The 22,314-nt window shown below is 38.5% G+C and overlaps 1 protein-coding gene across 1 annotated transcript; it reads right to left on the reverse strand.

The window, feature by feature from the left end:
- Nucleotides 1-34: 34 nt before the first annotated feature.
- LOC145604313 (pentatricopeptide repeat-containing protein At4g21880, mitochondrial-like) lies at nucleotides 35-21,047 on the reverse strand. The gene is made up of 16 exons (XM_081660233.1): nucleotides 20,807-21,047; nucleotides 19,885-19,932; nucleotides 18,041-18,676; nucleotides 17,647-17,826; nucleotides 15,591-15,655; nucleotides 12,392-12,499; nucleotides 12,109-12,222; nucleotides 11,496-11,591; nucleotides 11,299-11,397; nucleotides 4,142-4,261; nucleotides 3,188-3,292; nucleotides 2,050-2,214; nucleotides 1,826-1,953; nucleotides 1,661-1,739; nucleotides 1,297-1,514; nucleotides 35-768 (listed from the first exon to the last, which is right to left on the reverse strand). Exons 1-16 carry the CDS (start codon nucleotides 21,045-21,047, stop codon nucleotides 600-602), a joined length of 2,571 nt encoding a protein of 856 aa, XP_081516359.1. The 3' UTR covers nucleotides 35-599.
- Nucleotides 21,048-22,314: the final 1,267 nt, after the last annotated feature.

The following is a 22,314-nucleotide window of genomic DNA, read 5'->3' on the forward strand; positions in this document are numbered from 1 at the left end:
TGATCATTTTTACTGATCTCAATATGATGTTCCACTTGCCATATTGGCTTCAACGTTACAAGACAGGAATGTTAGCTTGGTAAATGGTAATCAACTAAAGACCTATTTGGCTATTTCTGTATTTCATCATATGTTCATGATGATACCCCAAAAAATGAATTTGCACAAGTAGAAAACACTTCAATAATCCTATGTACCTTCTTAAGGATACCTGGACAGAAGCCAAGTTCACATTTTTAGGGCTTCAACAGAAAATAGTCCCATCTACAAGACTACTAAAAGGATTAGTATGTATCATTATCTGTGTGCGTGTGTGACACCATTTGAATGATGAATAATAGTGTTAGTTCTCCACACAATTGAGGCAGCATCAAGCAGGAGCTAACTCAAAATCTGGATCAGAGCTCTTCTCGATCAAATCAACCCATGGAACCTCCGTAAGAGCAAACAGGACAAGAAACGGCCTTGGGTAATCTTGACCAATCGCTGAAATTTTGGGATCTTGAAATGAAATATTAACAAGCAAGAGAGCTTGACCTAATGCTGAATTATTTCAATTGGACATTTTACTTGATCCAATTCATCCCTCTATTCTTCCTCTAAGTTTTCTTTTTCTTTTTCTTCTTTTTCTTCTCCTCTTTGGGCTTTCCATAAGTTATACGGCATGGATGGAGCACAGACCGAACATGGGGATCATCTTTTGGTATATTACTCAGAAATACAGTGGCTGCTTCCATATCTCCTGCAGCTAGATATGCCTGGTACATCCTGTGTCAGTCAAAGCATTCATAAGATGCATGGTATGCATAAAAACATATGTATAAAGCTAGTAAAACTGGGAACTTTATGTAAATAGTCTGTTAAGAATGGGGCAGGAAACTGTTCTACATAATTATGCATGGCATCAGAAGGAATAATGTTGGGGCAGTTTGATCATTAATTGCCTTCTTGATACCATGATAGTTCTGACACAAACAATGCTCAGTGGTCATCACCATCTGTCTGTCTTCACCTTCTTGACCTCATACCACCTTAAATGCGGCATGTAGAACATTTGGAATGGATCAAACCATATTTTGTGCAAAATGGGTTACACACTTGACATTCTGCAAATAATTGTTGGTGGAACTACACAAACATAATGCTAAATATTTTTCTCAAAGTTGGACATTTGATGCATTTGATCCAAATTCAATCGGTATAAATATTAATGACACATGAATACATAATAAATTGACAGAGCTCAGCAGTTCTCTTTTTTTTTTTAGCAGTTCTCAGAAAAATAGACAATGTTACCTTAAGTAACTTAAAATGTTGTAAGGTAGGCCAGTTATCTCATACTCCTTCCAAACCAAATGAGCTTTCTGTAAATCCTTTCCCTTGACACAAGCACTAAGGAGAAAATCCAGACATTTCCGTGAAGGGTGCAACTTCAAATCTTCCTTGATAGCCTTAAGCAAGCCTAGGCCAATCTTCAAATTGGGACTTTTCATGTCAGCAATTTGTGAAAATACCTAAATAGACATAAACAAGATTAATAACATCAGATAAACTCTAGGCTCTGGTGTTTATGTAATTGGTTTCGCACTCTTTTCTAACAAAGTGTCTATAGGGCTAGACATTTTATTTTCAGCAAGATGATTATGAAGGAAGGAAAGACCTCATCGAATATAACTTCTCTAGCAATACCATCATCCCGGAAATCATTTGAGAGTTTCTTTAGCAAATCAACAGCAGGCCTACGCAAAAGAAAAGGAATTTTGCCATTAATCACAAGTTTTCATAAGCTTCATCAGAGGAAGGTAGTAATTCGGCATCAACTGACCTTAAAGCCTTGTTCCTAATACAGTATAAGATAACTCTGCAACAACCATCAGTCCAATAGTACGGATCATTCAATTCCTCAAGTAGCTGAAGCATTAAATCCAACTGTCCTCTAGATTGCTGGCGTTCCTGCAATAACATGCAAACAGTAAATTGTTAGATATGTTCAACACTTAAGAACCTTACAACATCCTAACAAGAACCAAAAGAAATCTAAGAACTTACAATGAGGGCTATAACAGCCTTTGGCTCCAAAGAACAACCATTTTGTTTCATTTCCTTGTAAATATCTAGGGCATCAGATATTTGGCCATGTAATGCGAGGGCTGAGATAAGAGAACTTTTTATTTCATTTAAGAACTTTACAGGTATTCCTTTGTCTAATATAACCTGACACAATTAAGACAACAAGAAACAGCAAGTATAGTTAGTAAGAAGTTCAAGTCACAGGAGAAAGTGATACAAGTGCTGAAATCCTTATCATTTGCTTGACAAGCAACAAGAAGACTCCATATCTCACGTTTACATCTGAAAATCACAGAGAGAGAGAGAACTGGTAGAATGGAACAAGAGTCACAAGATTCAAACCCTTCACACCCACAGGGATGATGAAAGAACATCCTCCTTTTGTTCCTGAATATCAGTAGAGATTACCTATTGCCCAATCATGAGACTGTCTAAACAACAATGGAATCCTATTCTTTCTTTAATTTTTTAGTCTCCAATCCTAAATTTGTTTTACCTATAGAAAAATGAAGACATGAATGACAAAATATACAGTGACATCTGACATGAACCAAATTGTTACATAATCTGACATGATCTGATAATTGCTGAAGGAACCTTGCAGTATAATCTGGGAAGCCAGCAGCTGGATTGATGCACTTAAAAAAATGACCAGCATAATGTATGTTTCTCATTCATTTTCCTTCCAAATTACCCAAATTTTTAAAAAAATAAAAAGTAATATATTTTTAACTAAATATTTGGTTCTTATATCCCACCCTCAAGCTGTAGTTTCTATGTGCAACAAAAATTATAAGCTAGCACCATAGCCAACTGCTAACATTTAATACTCAGATGTTCCGATGTTCCTAGGAGCACTCATACTTAAATGTCCATATGTTTCAGAGATGTCTCTAAAACACAGTATAGAACTAATATTTAATAATATGTAAGTACTAATATTCAGATAGGTGTCACTGCAAATAACATCCATTGACATTATTCTTAAGTTTACAGAGCAATAGTCATTTAATTAAAGTTTGACACCTATGTCAGGGAGTTCATGATTGCATATAAACAAAGTATATTACTCTGTATAAAATTAACAATAGAATATCAAATTAAAATATAAGTTTACCTCCTTGGCCTTCTGATATTGGCCAGATGCAGCATATGCATTTATTAGTGCCATAAAAATATGCTTTGTAGCTTGAACACCAGTGCCCTTTAGCTGTTCATAATACTGTAGACAGAATAAATAGATAATGGTGAGCAAAATCAAAGTTCAGTCATACACAATAAGACAGGAAAAGATTAATCATCTTGGCAAATGTTTTAAATTCTCCCTCCCCCGCTCCTGCCTGGAAGACTTGAATGTAGCAGATGCCCGTAAAATGGACAAGGACAGCAGATGAAATTATCACATTAGATTGTGAACGGTTACCATTACACACCTAGATGCTCTTAATCGACAACTTACTGTTTTTACTGAAGCTCCATAAGGCCCCCCATTTAGGTTTGACTTATGTGGATTTATATCAGACTAAATAAGTTAAGATAAATACAGATATACTCAGATAAATGCAGTCTAAATATGTTTTTTTACGACAAGATAAGTTTTTGTAGACAAAATAAGTTGACACAAGATAAGTTAGGACAATATAAGTTGAAAAGGAAGAGCCTAAGACTAAGTATTAAGTCAAAACACATCAAACGTAAAATATATTCTCACATATACAGCTATCTTTATTATTAAAAGACGAAAACACGAATAAATAACGTTATATGGGACTTTGAGAGAAAATTACAAACACACACATATATAGGAGGAACACTGTGGGAGGATAGTTTGCCATCTCAGCATGTCAATGTCATACATACAAATCAATGATAATAAAATTACATTGATTGAGGGAAAGATGATAATTTAACACAACATTCACATTTTAAACTACAAACACTTAAGGCAACACTAAATCTTTATTCACCCATCATGCCAGATAGATCACAAAGCATAAAATAGCACTAAGCGACCAAATTCTTTATGGTGATACGTGAGAAAAATCAATTTCACACTACAGCATGAGACTACCTTCATAATATCTTCTTCACTTGAGCAGTTGCTTATCAGATAGCCAAAAGTCTGAGAATCTGGTTTGACATCTGCATTTTTCATTTCTTTGAGGACCCTCAGCACACCATCCATGTTTTTCTGCAGAGACATAAAAGAGGGTTATTGGCTTATTGCTGACATCCTTCTGTAGTAGATGGACATCCATCATAAAAGTTGTAGCTCAACAACCAAAGAGAGTTAGAAATTCAAAGGAAAGAAGGTGAATTTGGTCAAGTGATGCATACAAGGAAATTACCATTCAGGAGAAGGGAGCTGGAAGATAAGTCACTAAAAAGTCAAAGACAAATCAGATGATAGAGCACAAGCATCATTATTTCTACCTCCCCACAATACACTTATAGTCAAGACAACTCAAATTATTTCACTATTAGACCCTGGTATTTTCACCTTATTAATATTGAATAGATTTAAAAAAAAAAAAAAAAAAAAATCAAATGTTATCAAGTAAATATTGTTGGATTCGTCTCATATTTAATAATATTAACTACTTTCTCAACTTCTTTTTAGTTGTTATGTTTGACTTTGGGCACTATTCACGTAAGTTAATTTGACCGGGGGGGGGGGGTGTCTTGTTAGATTCATCTCAATGTCATGATTAAAAACAGAAAAACAAATTAGAAGATCGACTCGGCCTCCCTTAACTATGTAATGCATCTAATTCTTTATGGATTATTCATAAAACCCTATCACTTGTGTCAATACTGTCAAACACTTGGCATTCACACTTCATTTCATATGTATGTTACATTAATTCTTCTATTCACCGTAAACACTTATGTAAGACACTCTAACAAGGGTAGAAATTTCGCCAAATGGTTCAATTTTCACCCAAACACCTCAATAATATCTACATCCACACATTCTCAAAAGAAAGACTATTAAAGTAGAAGGAAGGTGAAAAGTAACATATGTATTCACTGTTGGCCTAGAAATAAAAATAACAAGATGTAGCAATCAGGTCAGCCTATATCATACACTACGTGTCCTTTAAATGCAAAGTGACATAGGTCTTTTTTATCAAGATTGGAAATATGCTCCATCAGATGTCATGTACTCATGTTCTTACAAGTTACAGCCATGTCCAACATTGGGAAAATGTCAACATATCTGTAACAACTGCTGGAGCACGCAAGCATAAGGAATGGATCACCTACGAACGTAGAGGGAAAAAGGCCCAACCTCAAGCACCAGCTCAGCAAGGAAGCTTCTAAAATCAGAGCACCAATCAGAGAGCAGCAGTAGGAATTGTAGCAGCTACATTCTTGCATTTTGTCTTTTCTGTTTTGGCTTGTTATGTAAATATAAGAAAGAGGAAGGGGGAGTGTGTTGGTAGGCAGTCATTTTGTAATTTCTAGGCTAAGGAGATTTGTACCCTAAAGGTACTCACCTGAGAGTAGTGGCCTCAAGCCACCCTGTTTTCCAAGCTTTCAACTTTCAATCAATAATCAACAGCCTTCTTCTCTCAAAAATTGCATCTTTATTGCTTAATTCTAATTTTATTACAGCAATAGTAAAGTAGTGTGTTACAAGTGGTATCAGAGCGGCGGTCCTGCGACCACCACCACCGGAAACCACCGCGTATTGCTCTGTTTTTCAAAAAAAAAAAAAAAAAAAAAAAAAAAATGGTTATTTCTACAACTCAAAGGTGCGACAACCTGGAAGAACAGTTAGCTGGAGTGCAAACCCAGCTAGGAACATTGGAGACGGCGATGAAAACTCAGGAAGAGTCACTCAAGAAATCGATGGAGGAAGCGGTTCAACGGCTCGACCATCGGTTTGAGTTGTTCCGGCGGCAGCAGGAAGCTCAAATGACGGTAAACACCACCACCCAAACTCAGTTTTTCGAAGAACTTCGGAATTTGGTAAATCATAGAAACCGCGAGCAAACGGAGGGAGCAAATTTCATAAACCGCAATCGGAATGAACAAAATGGTGGTGGCGACTATCTCTGGAAGCCGAGGAAGCTAGACATGCCGCTCTTCGAAGGATTAGACCCCGATGGTTGGATACTCAAGGCGGAGAAGTACTACCAGCACTACCAACTCACGGAGGAACAGACGCTTCAAGCCGCCGTCTCCGCCATGGAAGGCGATGCTCTGAGATGGTTCCAATGGGAGAATAGGAGGCGACCCATACCAAGCTGGGAGAGCATGAAAAATCGCATCTTGCGTCAGTTCCGGCCAACTCACGCCGGAAGTCTACACGAGCAATGGCTAGCAGTAACTCAGGACACCACGGTGGCTGAGTATCGGAAGAAGTTTATCGAGTTGTCTGCTCCGTTGGAGGATATACCGGAGACGATAATGATGGGGCACTTCATTAACGGACTGAGCGAAGACATAAAAGCCGATGTGAGGTTGATGAACCCTTTTAATCTGGAGCAGGCTATGGAAATAGCGGGTCGGGTCGAGGAAAGGAATCGGGTTGGTGGGTTAAGAAAAGGACCCGGATATTTTGGATCCGGTAAATCAGTAGCTAGCAGTAGTGGGTCTGGGCTTAAAAACTCATCTGGGCCTAGTGGATCTGGGCTCGTTAGAACATATGGGACTCCAGCCAGCAAGCTTCTTCAATCAAAAGTTGGCCACGAGCTCCTTCTGAATCGCAAGCCTCCGTGAATTTTGTGAGACCAATTAGCACCACCTCAGTCAGGAGTGGCGAACCACGGCGGCTAACCGACGCCGAACACCTAGATCGGAAGGCAAGAGGCCTTTGTTTTCTGTGACGAGCGATGGAGTGCCGGGCATCGGTGCAAGAATCGGGAAATGAGCGTGCTTCTTCTGGGGAGCACTGACGACGGCGATGAAGGGCCTTCAAAGGCCACCGACGACGACACTAGCGAAGAAGAGTTATCACCCAAGGTCACTTTATGCTCGGTGGTGGGAATTTCTAACCCGAAGACGATGAAACTTGAAGGGAAGGTGGGACCCAGGTCGGTGGTGATCCTCGTGGACCCGGGAGCAACCCATAACTTTATCTCCGACGGACTGGTGGCGGAGGTGGGAGTGCCCGTGACAGGTATGCAAGAATTTGGGGTCTCTTTGGGTAATGGGGATATTATTGTGGGTAAGGGAAGATGCAGGGGAGTAAGGGTAGTCATTAATGGTGGATTTGTGATAGTGGAAAATTTTTTGCCATTGAAATTGGGTAATGCTGACTTGATTTTGGGAATTGAATGGTTGGAGAAATTTGGACCAGTTGTGCATAATTGGAAAACTCACCTTATGAGTTTTATGGTGGGTGAGGAAAAGGTGACTTTGGAAGGGAACCCTGCCTTGACTCGAACTCGAGTCACCCTCAAGGCGATGATCAGGAACTTGTGTCATGAACGGGGAGGGTTTTGGGTAGAAGTAAACCATGTGGAGAAGGCTGAGCAGAAGGCAGTAACTAGAGAGGCCGAGGTGCCGAGGTGGTTATCTGAAGTGTTAGAGCGGTTTAAAGGAGTATTTGTTCCTCCAAGTGGGCTACCTCCGAAGCGTGGCCACGAGCACGCTATCATATTGAAGGAAGGGAGTGACCCCGTGAGCGTTAGACCATATAGGTACCCTCAATTTCAGAAGGATGAGATTGAACGCCTAATCAAGGAAATGCTCGAGGCAGGGATAATTAAACCCTCCGTGAGCCCCTTTTCAAGCCCTGTTCTTTTGGTTAAAAAAAAAGATGGTTCTTGGAGATTTTGTGTAGATTACCGAGCCTTGAATCGTGAGACAATTCCCGACAAATACCCCATTCCAATCATCGAAGAGCTTCTTGATGAGTTACATGGGGCGGCGGTGTTCTCAAAGTTAGACCTCAAATCGGGGTATCATCAAATTTTGGTTAAGGAAGAGGATACACACAAAACAGCCTTCCGAACCCACGAGGGCCATTACGAGTTTCTCGTGATGCCTTTCGGACTAACTAATGCCCCGGCCACCTTCCAAGCTCTCATGAACGATGTGTTTAGACCTTATTTGCGGAAATTTGTGTTAGTGTTTTTTGATGATATCCTAATCTATAGTCCGGATAAGGAGAGTCACTTGGAGCACATGAGGGTGGTTTTGTCCAAGCTAAAGGAGCATAGCTTGGTAGCAAACTTCAAGAAGTGTGAATTTAGTAAAGCCAAGGTCGCCTACTTGGGACATGTAGTGTCCAAAGACGGAGTGGCTGTCGATTTTGAAAAAATACGAGCCATGGTGGATTGGCCAATTCCGAAAAATCTGAAGGAATTGCGGGGTTTTCTTGGATTAACCGGGTATTATCGGAAATTCATTAAGGGGTATGCTCAAATTGCAAGGCCCTTAACCGAGCAATTAAGGAAGGACAATTTTGGATGGTCGGATGGAGCTACAGCAGCCTTTGAAAGGCTGAAATCTGCCATGATTTCAGCCCCTGTTCTGATTATGCCTAATTTCAGCAGGAAGTTCATAATTGAAGCTGATGCTTCAGGGTATGGGCTAGGCGCGGTACTAATGCAAGAGGCAAGACCCGTGGCATTTTACAGCAAATTGTTGGGGCCGAAATCACAAGCTAAAGCCATCTACGAAAAGGAATTAATGGCTATTTGTTTAGCCGTAGTGAAATGGCGACACTATCTTCTTGGGCGCCACTTCATAGTGAGGACTGATCAGCAGAGCTTGAAGCACATTATGGAGCAAAGAGAAATAAGTGGAGAGTATCAAAAATGGGCTCGAAAATTATTGGGGTTCGATTTTGAGATCCAATTCAAACCCGGGGCTAGCAATCGAATGGCGGATGCCTTATCTAGGAAGGGAGGAACCGAAGGAGAATTAACAACCATGACTTCCACGGCTGGAATCAACTGGGATGGGCTGGAACAGGAGATCAAATCTGACCCGGATTTGAGCAAAATTACAGCAGCCTTGGAAATTGATGCAAGGGCTCATGAGGGGTTCACACTTGAGGCAGGGAGGTTATTCTTCAAGGGGAGGGTGGTAATTCCTAAAGGATCACCTTTGATTGCCAAACTTTTAGCCGAATATCATGATAGTCCGGTTGGAGGGCATCAAGGCGAAACCAAGACATACTTGAGAGTTGCGGCGGAATGGTATTGGTCGGGAATGCGGAAGGAAATTAATGCCTATGTGAGGCAATGTGGAGTTTGTCAACAAGCTAAACACTCACAGTTGCAACCATCTGGGCTACTCCAACCCTTGCCTATTCCGCAAGCCATATGGGAGGACATCTCGATGGACTTTGTTGAGGGGTTACCCCTCTCAAAGGGTATTGACTCCGTGTTGGTTGTAGTGGACAGATTGTCCAAATATGTGCATTTTATCGGCCTGAAACACCCATATAGTGCACTGACAGTAGCTGAAATGTTCGCTAAAGAAATTGTAAGGCTTCATGGAGTGCCAACTTCAATTATCTCGGATAGGGATCGCATTTTTATGAGTGTGTTTTGGAGGGAGTTATTTAGATTGCAGGGGACAGACCTTAGGCGAAGCACTTCATATCACCCGCAAACCGATGGACAAACTGAAATCGTCAACAAAACTCTAGAGACATACTTGCGTTGTTTCGTGAATGGCAAGCCCAAATCTTGGGGTAAGTGGTTGCATTGGGCGGAGTACGCTTACAACACATCATACCATGCTTCGACAGGGTTCACACCTTTTCAGGTGGTTTATGGGAGAGAGCCACCAAAACTGATCAGAGTAGGCAGAGGGCAAACCCCGGTAGATAGGCTAGAGGAATGGCTTCAAGAGAGGAATTGGGTGCTGGATGATTTGCACATGAACCTAATCCGGGCTCAGAACAGGATGAAGATTAATGCGGATAAGCGAAGGAGGGAAGAAGAATTTCAAGTGGGTGATTTGGTATTCTTGAAGCTACAGCCATATAGGCAGAAATCTCTTGCCAAACGACCCAATGAAAAGTTAGCTCCTCGTTTCTATGGTCCTTTCAAGGTGGTTCAGCGCATTGGTAAGGTAGCATATAAGCTGGAGCTACCACCTACCTGCAGAATCCACCCCGTATTCCATGTTTCACAGCTCAAACGCGCAATAGGAGATAATTTGGCAAGTCCTACAATACCACAGCAGCTGACAGAAGAGCTGGAACTTAAGGTGGAACCAGAGAGCGTACTGGGGATCAGGGCAGCTAAGACTAATCCAGAAACGCGAGAGGTTTTAATTAAGTGGCATGGGCTGCCCTTAATTGAAGCTACTTGGGAGGAAGCATCTACCATTCAGGAAAGATTCCCAACCTTTCACCTTGAGGACAAGGTGACTCTTGAAGGAGGGGGAGATGTAACAACTGCTGGAGCACGCAAGCATAAGGAATGGATCACCTACGAACGTAGAGGGAAAAAGGCCCAACCTCAAGCACCAGCTCAGCAAGGAAGCTTCTAAAATCAGAGCACCAATCAGAGAGCAGCAGTAGGAATTGTAGCAGCTACATTCTTGCATTTTGTCTTTTCTGTTTTGGCTTGTTATGTAAATATAAGAAAGGGGAAGGGGGAGTGTGTTGGTAGGCAGTCATTTTGTAATTTCTAGGCTAAGGAGATTTGTACCCTAAAGGTACTCACCTGAGAGTAGTGGCCTCAAGCCACCCTGTTTTCCAAGCTTTCAACTTTCAATCAATAATCAACAGCCTTCTTCTCTCAAAAATTGCATCTTTACTGCTTAATTCTAATTTTATTACAGCAATAGTAAAGTAGTGTGTTACAATATCTCAAAATCTGAGCCTTGGCATGTTTTACATTAGATATCAACCCATATCCAACACTTGTAAGTATACTTACCTGCATACCTAGCAGACAGCAGTCTGGATTGTAGGCAACTCAAAAGGTCACAGAAGCAACTTGAAATAAAGGAATTTTGAAAAAATATAAAGATATAAAATATGTAAAATGAACACTGCCTAGATTGAAAGAATTCGGGTGTAATGAAACTAAGCTGAGATATCAACATAATAATCCAAACTCGTGCCCAAGCTACATATGCAGATAGAGCAAAAATAAACATTACCTTCTCCCCATAATATTTTTCATGCCCACATTACATTACCTATACGCCAATTGACAATCACAGTATAGTGGGAAAGCAAGCATGTAAAAGGGAGAAACGAGAGGGGGGGGGGGGGGGGGAAGGGGGGGAAGAGACTGGAAAATTCACCTCTCTGTAATAACCAGCCAATATAGCATTGTACATACTTGCTGAAGGAACTATCTTAATCTTTTCCACATCCTTCAGCACGGCATATGCATTATCAAACTGCAGAGAGCAGCAAAAGAGGAACTGGTAAATGAAGCAAAAGTAGACTGAAACAGGGAAATGAAAAATGGAGAATGGTGTGAATTTTAAAAACTCACATCTTTCATTCTAACATTCATGTTGATAATGCTTCTGATTGTCTCATTATTTGGCTTCAACTCATGACTACTGAGCATTGAATAGATCCGACGAACCTATTACAGAAACATTGACAGGAAAGAATACTTTCAAATTCCTGTACAAGATCAGGAATTAAAACCAGACGAAGTTATGCAGCATGTCAAATCCCGATAAGGCAATAAAATCTTTGGTGCAGCAACCACCCCATGGCCCATGCAAATGGATCTGACCATCATGCACCAACAAAATGCAGAGAATTGTACTCATTATACATTTAATGATAAGACTTTATTACTGCTAAATGAATAAATAAAGCAATGGTTTTTAAGATACAATCATAGCAGTGCTTGAAATTACCAAAAACAGTCTCTAAAACCCACAGATGATCCTCCAAAAATTATAATGTTCTTCCACACATTTCACCATAAGTTCAACAATCAAAATGATAGGGTCAGCAGCACAGAAACCACTCTGTACTACAACAACATCATTACCAGATCCAACCATTACATTACTTCACATAAACTTAGCAATGAATTAAATGAAATGACCATAGCTGGCATAAAAACTACAGCTTGAAAGAAAGCATACCAATATAAATTCACAGCTCTCCTCACAAGCATGGCATATGGCATTGAGTGCTCCCGTGGATAAAGATAAACCTGCTTCACACATCTCATCAACTAAATCCAAAGCCAAATGGACCTATAATTATTTTTCAGGGAAGAAAGGGAGGAAATCAGACAAGCTGATTTTATAATACAATGCTCAATGGAGATAAACAAGGGATTGAGAAAAGGCAAAAGCACACAATTGCAGCAGGACAAAATTACTATAAGAAGTACCATCTCAGTACTCTATGGTTTGCGCGTACCTTAGTGGAGTCAAGACAATATTTAATGAGATTCTCATATGATCCAGGCAAAAGTGCAAGATCCATTTTTCCATGCATCTCTTTGAATTTCAGAATAACATCCTCAGCCTTTAAAGAGAAACATTAGGCATCTTAGAAAGAAGTCAAATAAGTATATATTCAATCTTAGGATTTAAGGATCAATAACAGCAATCACTTTAAGGTTAAAAGCCATGAGTTTTCATCATTAAGGAGGAATTTAAGAGCACAGCTATCACCATCAAAGATTAGGACTCATATTCTCTACATTGTATATGACAATAAGTTGTCATAACACAGCAGAATTAAGCGGCATAATACATTAAGTCTCTCAATTAAGGATGATATTTTGATGTCAAAGTAGTTTTCATGCCACATAGGATAAGATAATGAAAAAAGTAAGCAGCCTTTGCCCATACAGAGACCGTAGAGAGCATGATCTTCTAGATGAAGTGTTTGTCACTTTATCTATGTTTATGAAGTTAAAAAAATCCTGGCATTACTCTCCATCTAAAAGCCTCTTACTCCCACATATGACCAGTAACATATTCGGCATTCACAGCTCTTTTTCATTGATCCTTGCTATATGTGAATAGAACATTAGGTAGGGGACAAGCAGAGGGAAAAGGTGAAAGCGTTGGGCTGGAGAAATAGAAAACAGTTCAGGTGATGGAAGAAAAAAAAAAGTTTACTTGATGTATAAGTAAGAAATTTATTTTGGGGCAGCCCAAAAAGAAACATGTGAAATATATTTAGGAACAGATGGAGTATTCAAAAGCACACAGTGCATGCAAGATACAATGCAACCCTCCTACACAGCGAGAGAGAGAGAGAGAGATATTAAATTACTAGCTATCTCAAAGGCCCAATTGTACCCAACTAGCACAGCTTGCATCTCCAGCCTTGCCACCAACCTTCAAAGGAAACTTTATCTTCTATGTGCAGCCCACATATCTCACTGGGGCATGATCAATAAAGCTCCAAGTAGAGCAAGCTTTTTCCTGTATTACCAACCAATATCCTCCATACAAACTTAGCAATATCCAACTGAAGCAAGAGAATATTTCCACGATATTTCTATCAAGAATAAATAACCAAATAACCAGTAATTTTTCATGCCAACAAGCAGCCTATAAAATTGGATTTTGAAGAACATCCACCCAAAATAATGGCTTTCACCTTTTGCAGAAATATTACTTCCAAACTTAAAACAATTTGGGTAAGAAGTAAAAAGTGGGAAATAGAAAATTCTAGAGGAAAAAGCACAAGATGAATAAGGAATTTTAGAATGAAGAATATCAAGCAGAGCAACATTTTTCTTAAACTCATCTCAAAGGAAAACAGTATCTTCTTAAGCTACACTCTAAAAAAACTTGAATAAGGTGCCCATGTGTGTAGTAAGAAAAGAAAAAAGTGTGATCAGCTTCTTCTAATCAAAGGGATAAGAATCATAAGACCACATACATCTTTATTTCCATGCAAAACAAACCCCCCCCCCCCCCCCCAACCCACAAAATTCCAAAACCCTTAAAACAGATGAGAGCCTCATGAAAACAGAGTTGGGCAATGGTGTGGTATGCACAAAAGCACAGATATAGACATTCTAAGGAAAGGGCATAATAGGGAAAGTTCAGTAACAATTTGGGTTTTACCTTGATCTGTGTATGCCAATTAAAAGTACTAGCAATTCCCATATTAAAGTTTGAACATTAGAAAGTAGTTGATCTCCTCACCATCAGGTATAGTGAGGTCAGGTGTAAAACACAAGTTATCTTCAAATAATCAACAATCTCAAATGGATGACTGTTGCAAAAGAGATACTTCAGCCCAGTGGACAACTTAAAATATAATTAAGGTTTATTTTAATATGACAGGTCAGGAGGTTTTAAGGTAGAAGCTCAAGTTTAAAGCTTGAAAGCCAAAATGACCTACTAATACAGAAGCAGATTTTAGCCTCAAAATTTAATAGGGGACATTGACAAAAACACACAAATTCCTATGGTAACACATGAAATAAAGCCTGAATATATCAAAACCTAGTAGTGGCAGATAGCCACCAAACCCGTTTTGTAGTTGGCCCAAGGCTCCAGACAACAGGTGGCCTTTTTATTTAACAACAGGGATTTTATTATGCAAATTAAAGTTAAGATGGACAACATTGATTATGGAAGCTAACATTGAAAATCCACAGAGCTAATGGCAGATAGCCACTTTGTTGTTGGTTGGCCCGAGGCCCCAAACAAGCAAAATTTAGATCTACACCCTGACACGTGATGTGCTCCCAAAAGCACATACAGTGTAAAGTAAAAGAGCATACCCCATGTTCACTCATCAACTTAAGATAAAAAATAACATATAGATAAAAAGCATGGAAGTATTAGATATAGGACAATAGGAGAGCCATCCCCAAAAGCTAGCTCAATAAATCCATTCTTTCTCTCAGGCCTTTCAAGAAACAGTTTGAAGGCACTCGAGCTTCAAGAACTTGCTTTAATGGCGGGCAAGATAGAATTAAGCAAAAGGTGGTTATGGCTCCGATACCAAGGACTCAAGTCCCATACCTTGCAATGGACAGTCCTATATAAGTATTATGAAACAAAATTAACAAAAGAGCATCATGCATATCACGCAGACAAGTGTTAGAGGTAGACACCAAGAATGATGGGAGGCAACACTAAAATCCAAAAAAGTGAACACAAGAGATGCTCGAAATCCAAAAGGAAGTTTTTCTTCGGTAATCACTAAACACCATCAGCAAATAGCAAGAAAATCAAAGCTTTCTATTTGAAGGTAATGAAAACTGTTACTTCGACACCCTCATTTACCTCAAAAATTTACCGCAAAAATCGAGTGTCATATCGTGTCGTGTCCGACACGACACTCTACTTGGATACTTCATTTTTAACTAAAAACTAGATTTTTTTTTCTACAAATTAGCCGAGAACGATACTTGGACACTCGTATCCAAGTAAACACTTAATCCGTATCCGAGTAATTGAAAAGAAAAGAACAAAAAAACTTTAGAAAAAAAACGGTTTAATTATGCTTTTTCAACCTGTGAAAATAGTAAAAAGTCTTCCTTGACAATCAGTATAGGTCACTAAATACACAAAATTTTACAAAATTGCCCAACGAATGGACCCAAAGGAAATTACCAGTAAATTCATGAGAAGTTCCTCACCGCTGTATTTTTTAAGCTAGACGCATAGGAGAAGATCAAATTTGAAATACTTTGGGCCTTATGACCTGCAAGGAAAAAAAATCATAAAAAACATGACAAAACAGAATACACTCTACAGAGTCTACACAAAATAAACAGCTCTTGCAGTGATTTTTTATACATTAGACAAGTGTTTAACTGATAAAAGATGAAAGGAAGACACAACTTAATAGTCAGGAAAGCTAGCATCTGAATAAAATTCCAAAAGTCATGAAGCTGAACAACAATAAATTGCCATAAACCACAATAGCAGCAGATTTTCTACGATACTAATACACATGTAATCTAGCATACATAATTCTCTAAATTCACAGATGCAATATCAACAGTCCATAGTTTGTTAATAGTAGTATGGTACTATGGCATAACTAGTTCACAATATGTTGCAAAGGAATTGCCAGAACTCATAGCATAAAAGCAAGAAAAATGTGACTACCAACAGAACTCATCCCTATCTATACTTGGTAAAATCACAAAGATTATACTCCTAACAATCTCTCAACCACATCTTAAGTGTGTTAAATCATGTGATACCCACTTTTCTTACGTACTGTAAAAAAAGTGTGTTGCAAGTATTAAAAAAACAAAGGAATTAAATTTTATTACAATATCAAATTCATCCAATAACCCTTCATCATTCCCATTCATGAGCTATCCTCCGACCTTTCCCATATCAATTCCCTTATGACCTTACTTTCCACTTTATTTCACAAAAACACTTTTTTTTTTCTCCCCTCTTCATTTAACCTTGAATTCTAATTCAACCCTAAAAGCTTCTTCCCTACTCCTGTAGCCTTATATTATCCTCAGTTTATAGATTTCCTTTCCCTTTCTAAATTCACATTAAAGGACAATAAACAATCAGACAATTTAATTGAGGGAGCAAATTGAGCAATAATGAAAAAAATATATGGAGAGGAATCTCAAGAGGTGAGATTACAAAATAAATTTTAATTCCTTGGTAATTATGAAGTTATGCTCTGATTCTCTGTATAAATTTAGTGTTCAAATATCCATCAAGTCATTAAATTCTAAAACCAAAGAAATTGAGTAGCTAAATTCTCTTTGTTCTTTCAGAGCAAACAAAGCTGCTTTCTTAATCAACATCCCTGCAAATATAACTCCACGTAAAGTTGCTTTTAGAAGTGCAACAAGGAACATACAGAGGTAGTTATGTGCTTAGCATGCTTAAATTTTTACCCCATAAAATATATCTATGTTGTTTTAATCTGTTTATAACTTTCAATGACTAAATGAGAGAAAGGAAGGAAGAACCAGTAGAGCATGACATGATATCAAAGATAAGCAAGTGAAGGTAATGACTACGGACCATTGGATTTTATTACCCATTATTAACCTTGAATATGGTATATGTGCACCTTTTGGATAACAAAATTACATTGCAGGAGCCTTAAGACAACATAAGATAAAGGAACAAGCTTGCGACAGATTTGAGACTGCATTAAAAAAAATATATAAAAAATAAAAAATAAAAAAATCAGAGGCAAATTAAATTGATCTCCACTGTCGTTTGTTCTATCACGGGAAAAAAATTAATGTCCCTTGACCTTCTGTAATTATTTATTTCCCAAACGATGTTAAGATAAACAATCAATGTATCATGGAATTCAAACTCAGCTGTTATGTAACAAATTTTGGATTCGTCATTCCGCAAAATCCTTTCACGTAAAGCAGCGATAAAAAAAACACCGCCTTTTCCCCACATCATTTGTTATGTAACAGTGACTCGACGCATTAAAAATTGACCAAACAATGATTCCATGATACAGGAAGCCATTGGACCAAACAATAATAGAAAAATCACTCTGAGTTCTTGCTGAAAGCAGGCAGCCATTAGCCCAAACAGTAATAAAAAACAACCCAGTTTTAATTCAATGATTGAAACTTAATCCCCCTTCCCCCCTAAACACACAACAAACCTACATGAAGACTATACTAGAGAGTTCTTAAGTAAATGAAAAACAAAACAAACGAAAAACCAAAAAATAGAACATACCACAATCTTTCAATACCAAGACAAACAATTCCGCAAAAGCTTCCAATGATAATCGCCCCAGGGATCTGAATATACAAGCTACATTATCCAATGATGAAACTCTGGTTATGTCTATGACATCTAGCAAGTGAAGAAGCTCCTCCTTCTTATCTCTTTCACACAGTGCCAACAAATAATTTTCTGCAGCACAAGGCAATTTAATGCAATTAGAACCACAGAGAAAGTCGTGGAGAATTAGATATCTTGTTAGTAAAAAAAAATTCAAAATGAAATAGTCATCACTCTGAGTTCCTGCTAAAAACAGGCTAATAATCAGATTGGAGATAAATGAAAGAAGCCAAAACCTGTGAAAGTAATAAACAATGCCATGAAATATTTTAAGAAAGATGCTCACCATGCAATTCAGACCCCATTTCACTCTCACCAGAAGCAATTTGCTGGCAAAACTCATGAATCTTTTCTTCATTATTCATCTCAATCCAAAAAAGCATCTCATAGTAGCCTAATCGTGGATGTAAACTAGGATCTTCATCTTTGATGATCTCAAGCAGAATTAAAAATTGGTCATCCATATGCATGTCAATCAGAAACATTAAGAAGGGGCCAAATGCATCCTCTTCTATCGGAAAACCTCGTTCCTTCATTAATTGAAGCAGCCGGTATGCCTCCAAAATCTGTTCTATCTGGAGTTTCTCATCTTTGAGACTTCTAGCTGTCGCTATGCAACCTTTTATGAAAGCATTATACTCTTTCAAACCTGTCCCTCGGCCTAATTTATATAACACATGAAAAGTTGAACCTGATCCCACTTTATCCAAGCACATATTAACCAACTTATCAAAACGCAGCTTTTGAGTGTTCTTAAAGACCCATTTATTCTTTCGATCACGAGATAACTCTTTACGACGTAGTGGCGTGCTGCTATTAAACAATTCGGAAAACCAACGCACATCAGAATCATCCTCCAATGATGTGTCATCATTAGCCGCTTCAGAATCAGATGGGTCATCAAACTCCCAATCATCGATACCTAATAAATGAGGCATCAAAAAAGAAATCTTTATAAAAGTAAACCAAAATCCACTTTTTTCTCTTAAGTTAGATGGTGAGACTGGGGAAGGGTTAAAACAGTAATCATTATTAAGGCCATTGGGTACACGAGATGGAGGGATCCACATCAGACAAGGGTCACAAATTCACAATTAAGATTTAGATACCATACATGTCTCAAATCAAAAGAAAGCCACTTCTGCCACTATCACTAAGCACAGTACATGCTGATATTGGGCAGACGATCAATCTTTAACACGAAATCTCTCTAAGATTTATGGTAGAGTTTCAGGCTTTCAGCATAAAAAGAGCAAAAAAAAAAAAAAAAGCATAGTGTTGCAGTAGCGCCATATACGCTAATTCACACTTAAAGGATATCATGGCATTTATATTTCAAGAATTTGAACAATTCCGCTTCATGAGTATAATTCAAGAAATTTGAATGTATTAAAAAAATAATATTTGAAGTCTTGAACATGTAGAGTTAGCATCTTTTTTATTTTGTAACACGCAAGTAATAAATCTGTTAGGACTCAACATGAATAGCTTTTAATATAAAGGAATCTGAATATTATCAACGATTCAATGCACATAACAGCTCTATGAATTACAGCAATGCTGCAACTTAGGGTCTAACGAATATGGCGGTATATCTTGTAAAACACATGTTGCAGAATGGCTGATCACGAGAAGGGTTTTCCTTACCTTTAATAGTAAACCACAAAAAATAATTGTAGAGTGAAAGACGCATAGGTGAGCATCCAAACTTCACAACACTTGTAGAAATACAATAAGTAGTAGTATTAAAGTACTAGCTCTTGATCAACTTTAAGCCTAGATGTGATGTATAATGTAATGGTACTAACTTGTCTATTCCTCTAAGGTATCAATGTTTCGCATTTATTTATGACAAAATTGACTGATTCACGATTACCTTTTAAAAAAATTTGGCAAACAGGTCAAGCCATGATATAAATCATCATATGGGCATCACATATTCACATCAACTCTAAACCCATGAAACTGGAATAGTTTCTGAAAGTAACAATTCTTTAATATGCTAAAATCGCTAATAAACTGAACGGCTGGTCGGCTGCTAATAGCGACATTAAAGACCTAGTAAAGACAGTAACTCAATAACAAAAGAGTACTAATTATATCACAATCGGGCATTGAGTAAAAACATACCACACAATATAGAAGATATGTCCTGCGTTACTTCCTTAGCTGAATCCCCTGAACAATATAAAACAAGACCTGGATTAGTACAAACAAGATACACACCTCATTTGAAAGCAGTCTAGACTAACTCATCACAGCTTCTGCCAACTTCATACAAGAAAGCCATCCATTGCATGTTTCAGTCTTTCATACGACCATCAAATATCACGCAAATAAACCAAGCAGGCTTAGTTCCACACATCAACCCTTCCACAAAGTATAATACAAAAACTAAGTTACTCGGATTCTTTATTCTCGCCTCAAACACTCGTGCCAGATACTTGACATTGACAAATGCATATGGCTACTCAAAGTTTAAACACTTAATTTTCACCCAAAACCAGCAAAACCTCCACAATTCAATCAAGTCCAACACATGAATACATATCCACAACATTCACTAGTTTGGCAAGGAGGCCTAAACAATGCTTGTAGGTTTCAAACCTAAGTCGAGTTACCAATTGTACAAACCTTGCAACGATACAATCATAACTTAGAAACTAACAACGCCTTATTGCCGCATTATACTTCCCAACCCATGTCCAATACATTAACCTTGTTACCATTTTATCAATTTAGTTCATCATGTAAAGATATTATGAATTGGCAGCAACATTAAACATTATTAACAGAACATTACCAATTTGCCATCATAATCCATACATTTCATAAAACCTAAAACATTACATCAGTACATCACATTTAGAAATGCATAATAAAATTACAACACATATAATATCCACATTTTAAACATCAATAACTCAATTAAACTAACAATAATAACATAAATTACCATATAAAATGACATAAACTTGACAAAAATAAGCTAAAATTCCTTATAAAAAACACACAATTTCTAACAAGTAGAGGAGAGAGAAAGAGAACGAACCTTCAGCAGCAGTATCTTCGACAGCGGTGGCCGGAATATTCTGGAGGCGAGGCTGCTTGCGCAAAGACGATTTTGCCCCCGAAGAAGAAGGAGTAAGAGTAGGAGGAGAAGAGCGTAATTTCTTCTTGGAGGAAGAAACGACGGTTTTTCCGACGGCGACGGCGGCGGAGGAGGGAGAAGACTCGACTTTAGCGACGGAGCGAAAGAGGGAGCTGAGATTTTTAACTTTGATGCGGGGCATTTCCGACCTTTCACCACCTTGTTTAGTGGTGGTGGTGGTGGTGCTGTTGTTGGTTTCAGGCACACTGAAATGGTGGCCGTTTTTATTTGTTTTGAAGGGGGTTTTAAGGAGGTTTTTATTTTTTTATTGTTTTTTTTTATGGGGGGTTTTGTTATTGTTGTGTTTATTTTTGGGATGGTTTGAAGATTGAAGAGGAAGGTATTGGACATTAGGGCAAGACTTTGGTTAATTTGGGCAAAAGGTTTGGTATTGGATGGGCTTAGGAAACCAACTTTTAAGACAACAAAGCTTGAAAAAGAAATGGATGGATGATCAAGTTATACACTTTCTCTATTCTATTTTATGTGGTGAATAATATTCGTGTGGCATAAAATATAAATAGGGATTTGGTAAAATAAACCGATTGTTTATGAAACCGATTGTTTATGAAACTATAAAACATAGGCATCAATATGAGGTAAACCACAAGCTCTCGTCTTTACCCTGTCAAATTTTGCTGAGGTGCATGCTTGTTTTCCTGGCCAGCTTATTCGTGAGAAAATTATGGGAAAATAACACGCTAAACTCGGTGAAATTCTCAATGCAATGAGCCGACAATCCATAAAACCAAGTTTGGGTTATGCCCTTCAAAGGGACCGAGAAGTATTTGCACCAAGTGGCATCATTTACCCCTTGGAGGTACATCAGATGTTTTGTTGGACGTCAAATGCTCATCTGGGCATCCGGTCCCACCATAGGCTCCCACAGTCCCACCAGGAAGTTCTTTACCTTCCCCACTTGTGGGGCATTCAAAATTTCTCTCTTCTCAAGGTGCATGTAGTTGAATTGATGAGTTGGGCCAGGGGTTGTACTTGTAATGGCCTATCCTTATTGGCCGCCTGAACATGAGGGATGTATGCTTGCTAAACTGGTATGTGAGGTGTCATGAAAGGTGAGATTTGTTTTATCGGTTGCCTTGGCACCTAACTAAACAACGACTTAGATGTGGCAGTTTGATACCAGCTGGACTGATTGCTTGCTTCAGATTGACGTTGGGAGCTATGTTGAAATCATTGCTTCTTCGTAGTTGGAGTGGAGGCGGTATCTGACAGTTCTTGTACTTGGGAATCCCTCTTGGCCCTCAGCCAATGTCGAGCATTCATGAAAGCTTGAGGCAGCTGGCTAAGTAGAGGGATGTTCCGCCTTGTGGTGTAGGTGCACTGAGCGTCTTGGACATCTCGAGTAACCTCCTCCACTACATCTTAGGTGACTTGCTGACCGTCACCTT

The sequence above is a fragment of the Chenopodium album genome, chromosome 22 (assembly GCF_948465745.1).
Source record: "Chenopodium album chromosome 22, dcCheAlbu1.1, whole genome shotgun sequence".
Taxonomy (NCBI): domain Eukaryota; kingdom Viridiplantae; phylum Streptophyta; class Magnoliopsida; order Caryophyllales; family Amaranthaceae; genus Chenopodium; species Chenopodium album.

Bases quoted from the DNA above. Each gene is read 5' to 3' on its own strand.
- LOC145604313 (XM_081660233.1), bottom strand. From the start codon at position 21,047: ATGCCCCGCATCAAAGTTAAAAATCTCAGCTCCCTCTTTCGCTCCGTC. The intron at 17,827-18,040 runs GTGAGCATCTTT...CTTGTGCTGCAG, and splicing joins AATGGGGTCTGAATTGCATG to AAAATTATTTGTTGGCACTG. The intron at 1,954-2,049 runs GTAAGTTCTTAG...ATGTTATTGCAG, and splicing joins AGGCTGTTATAGCCCTCATT to GAACGCCAGCAATCTAGAGG.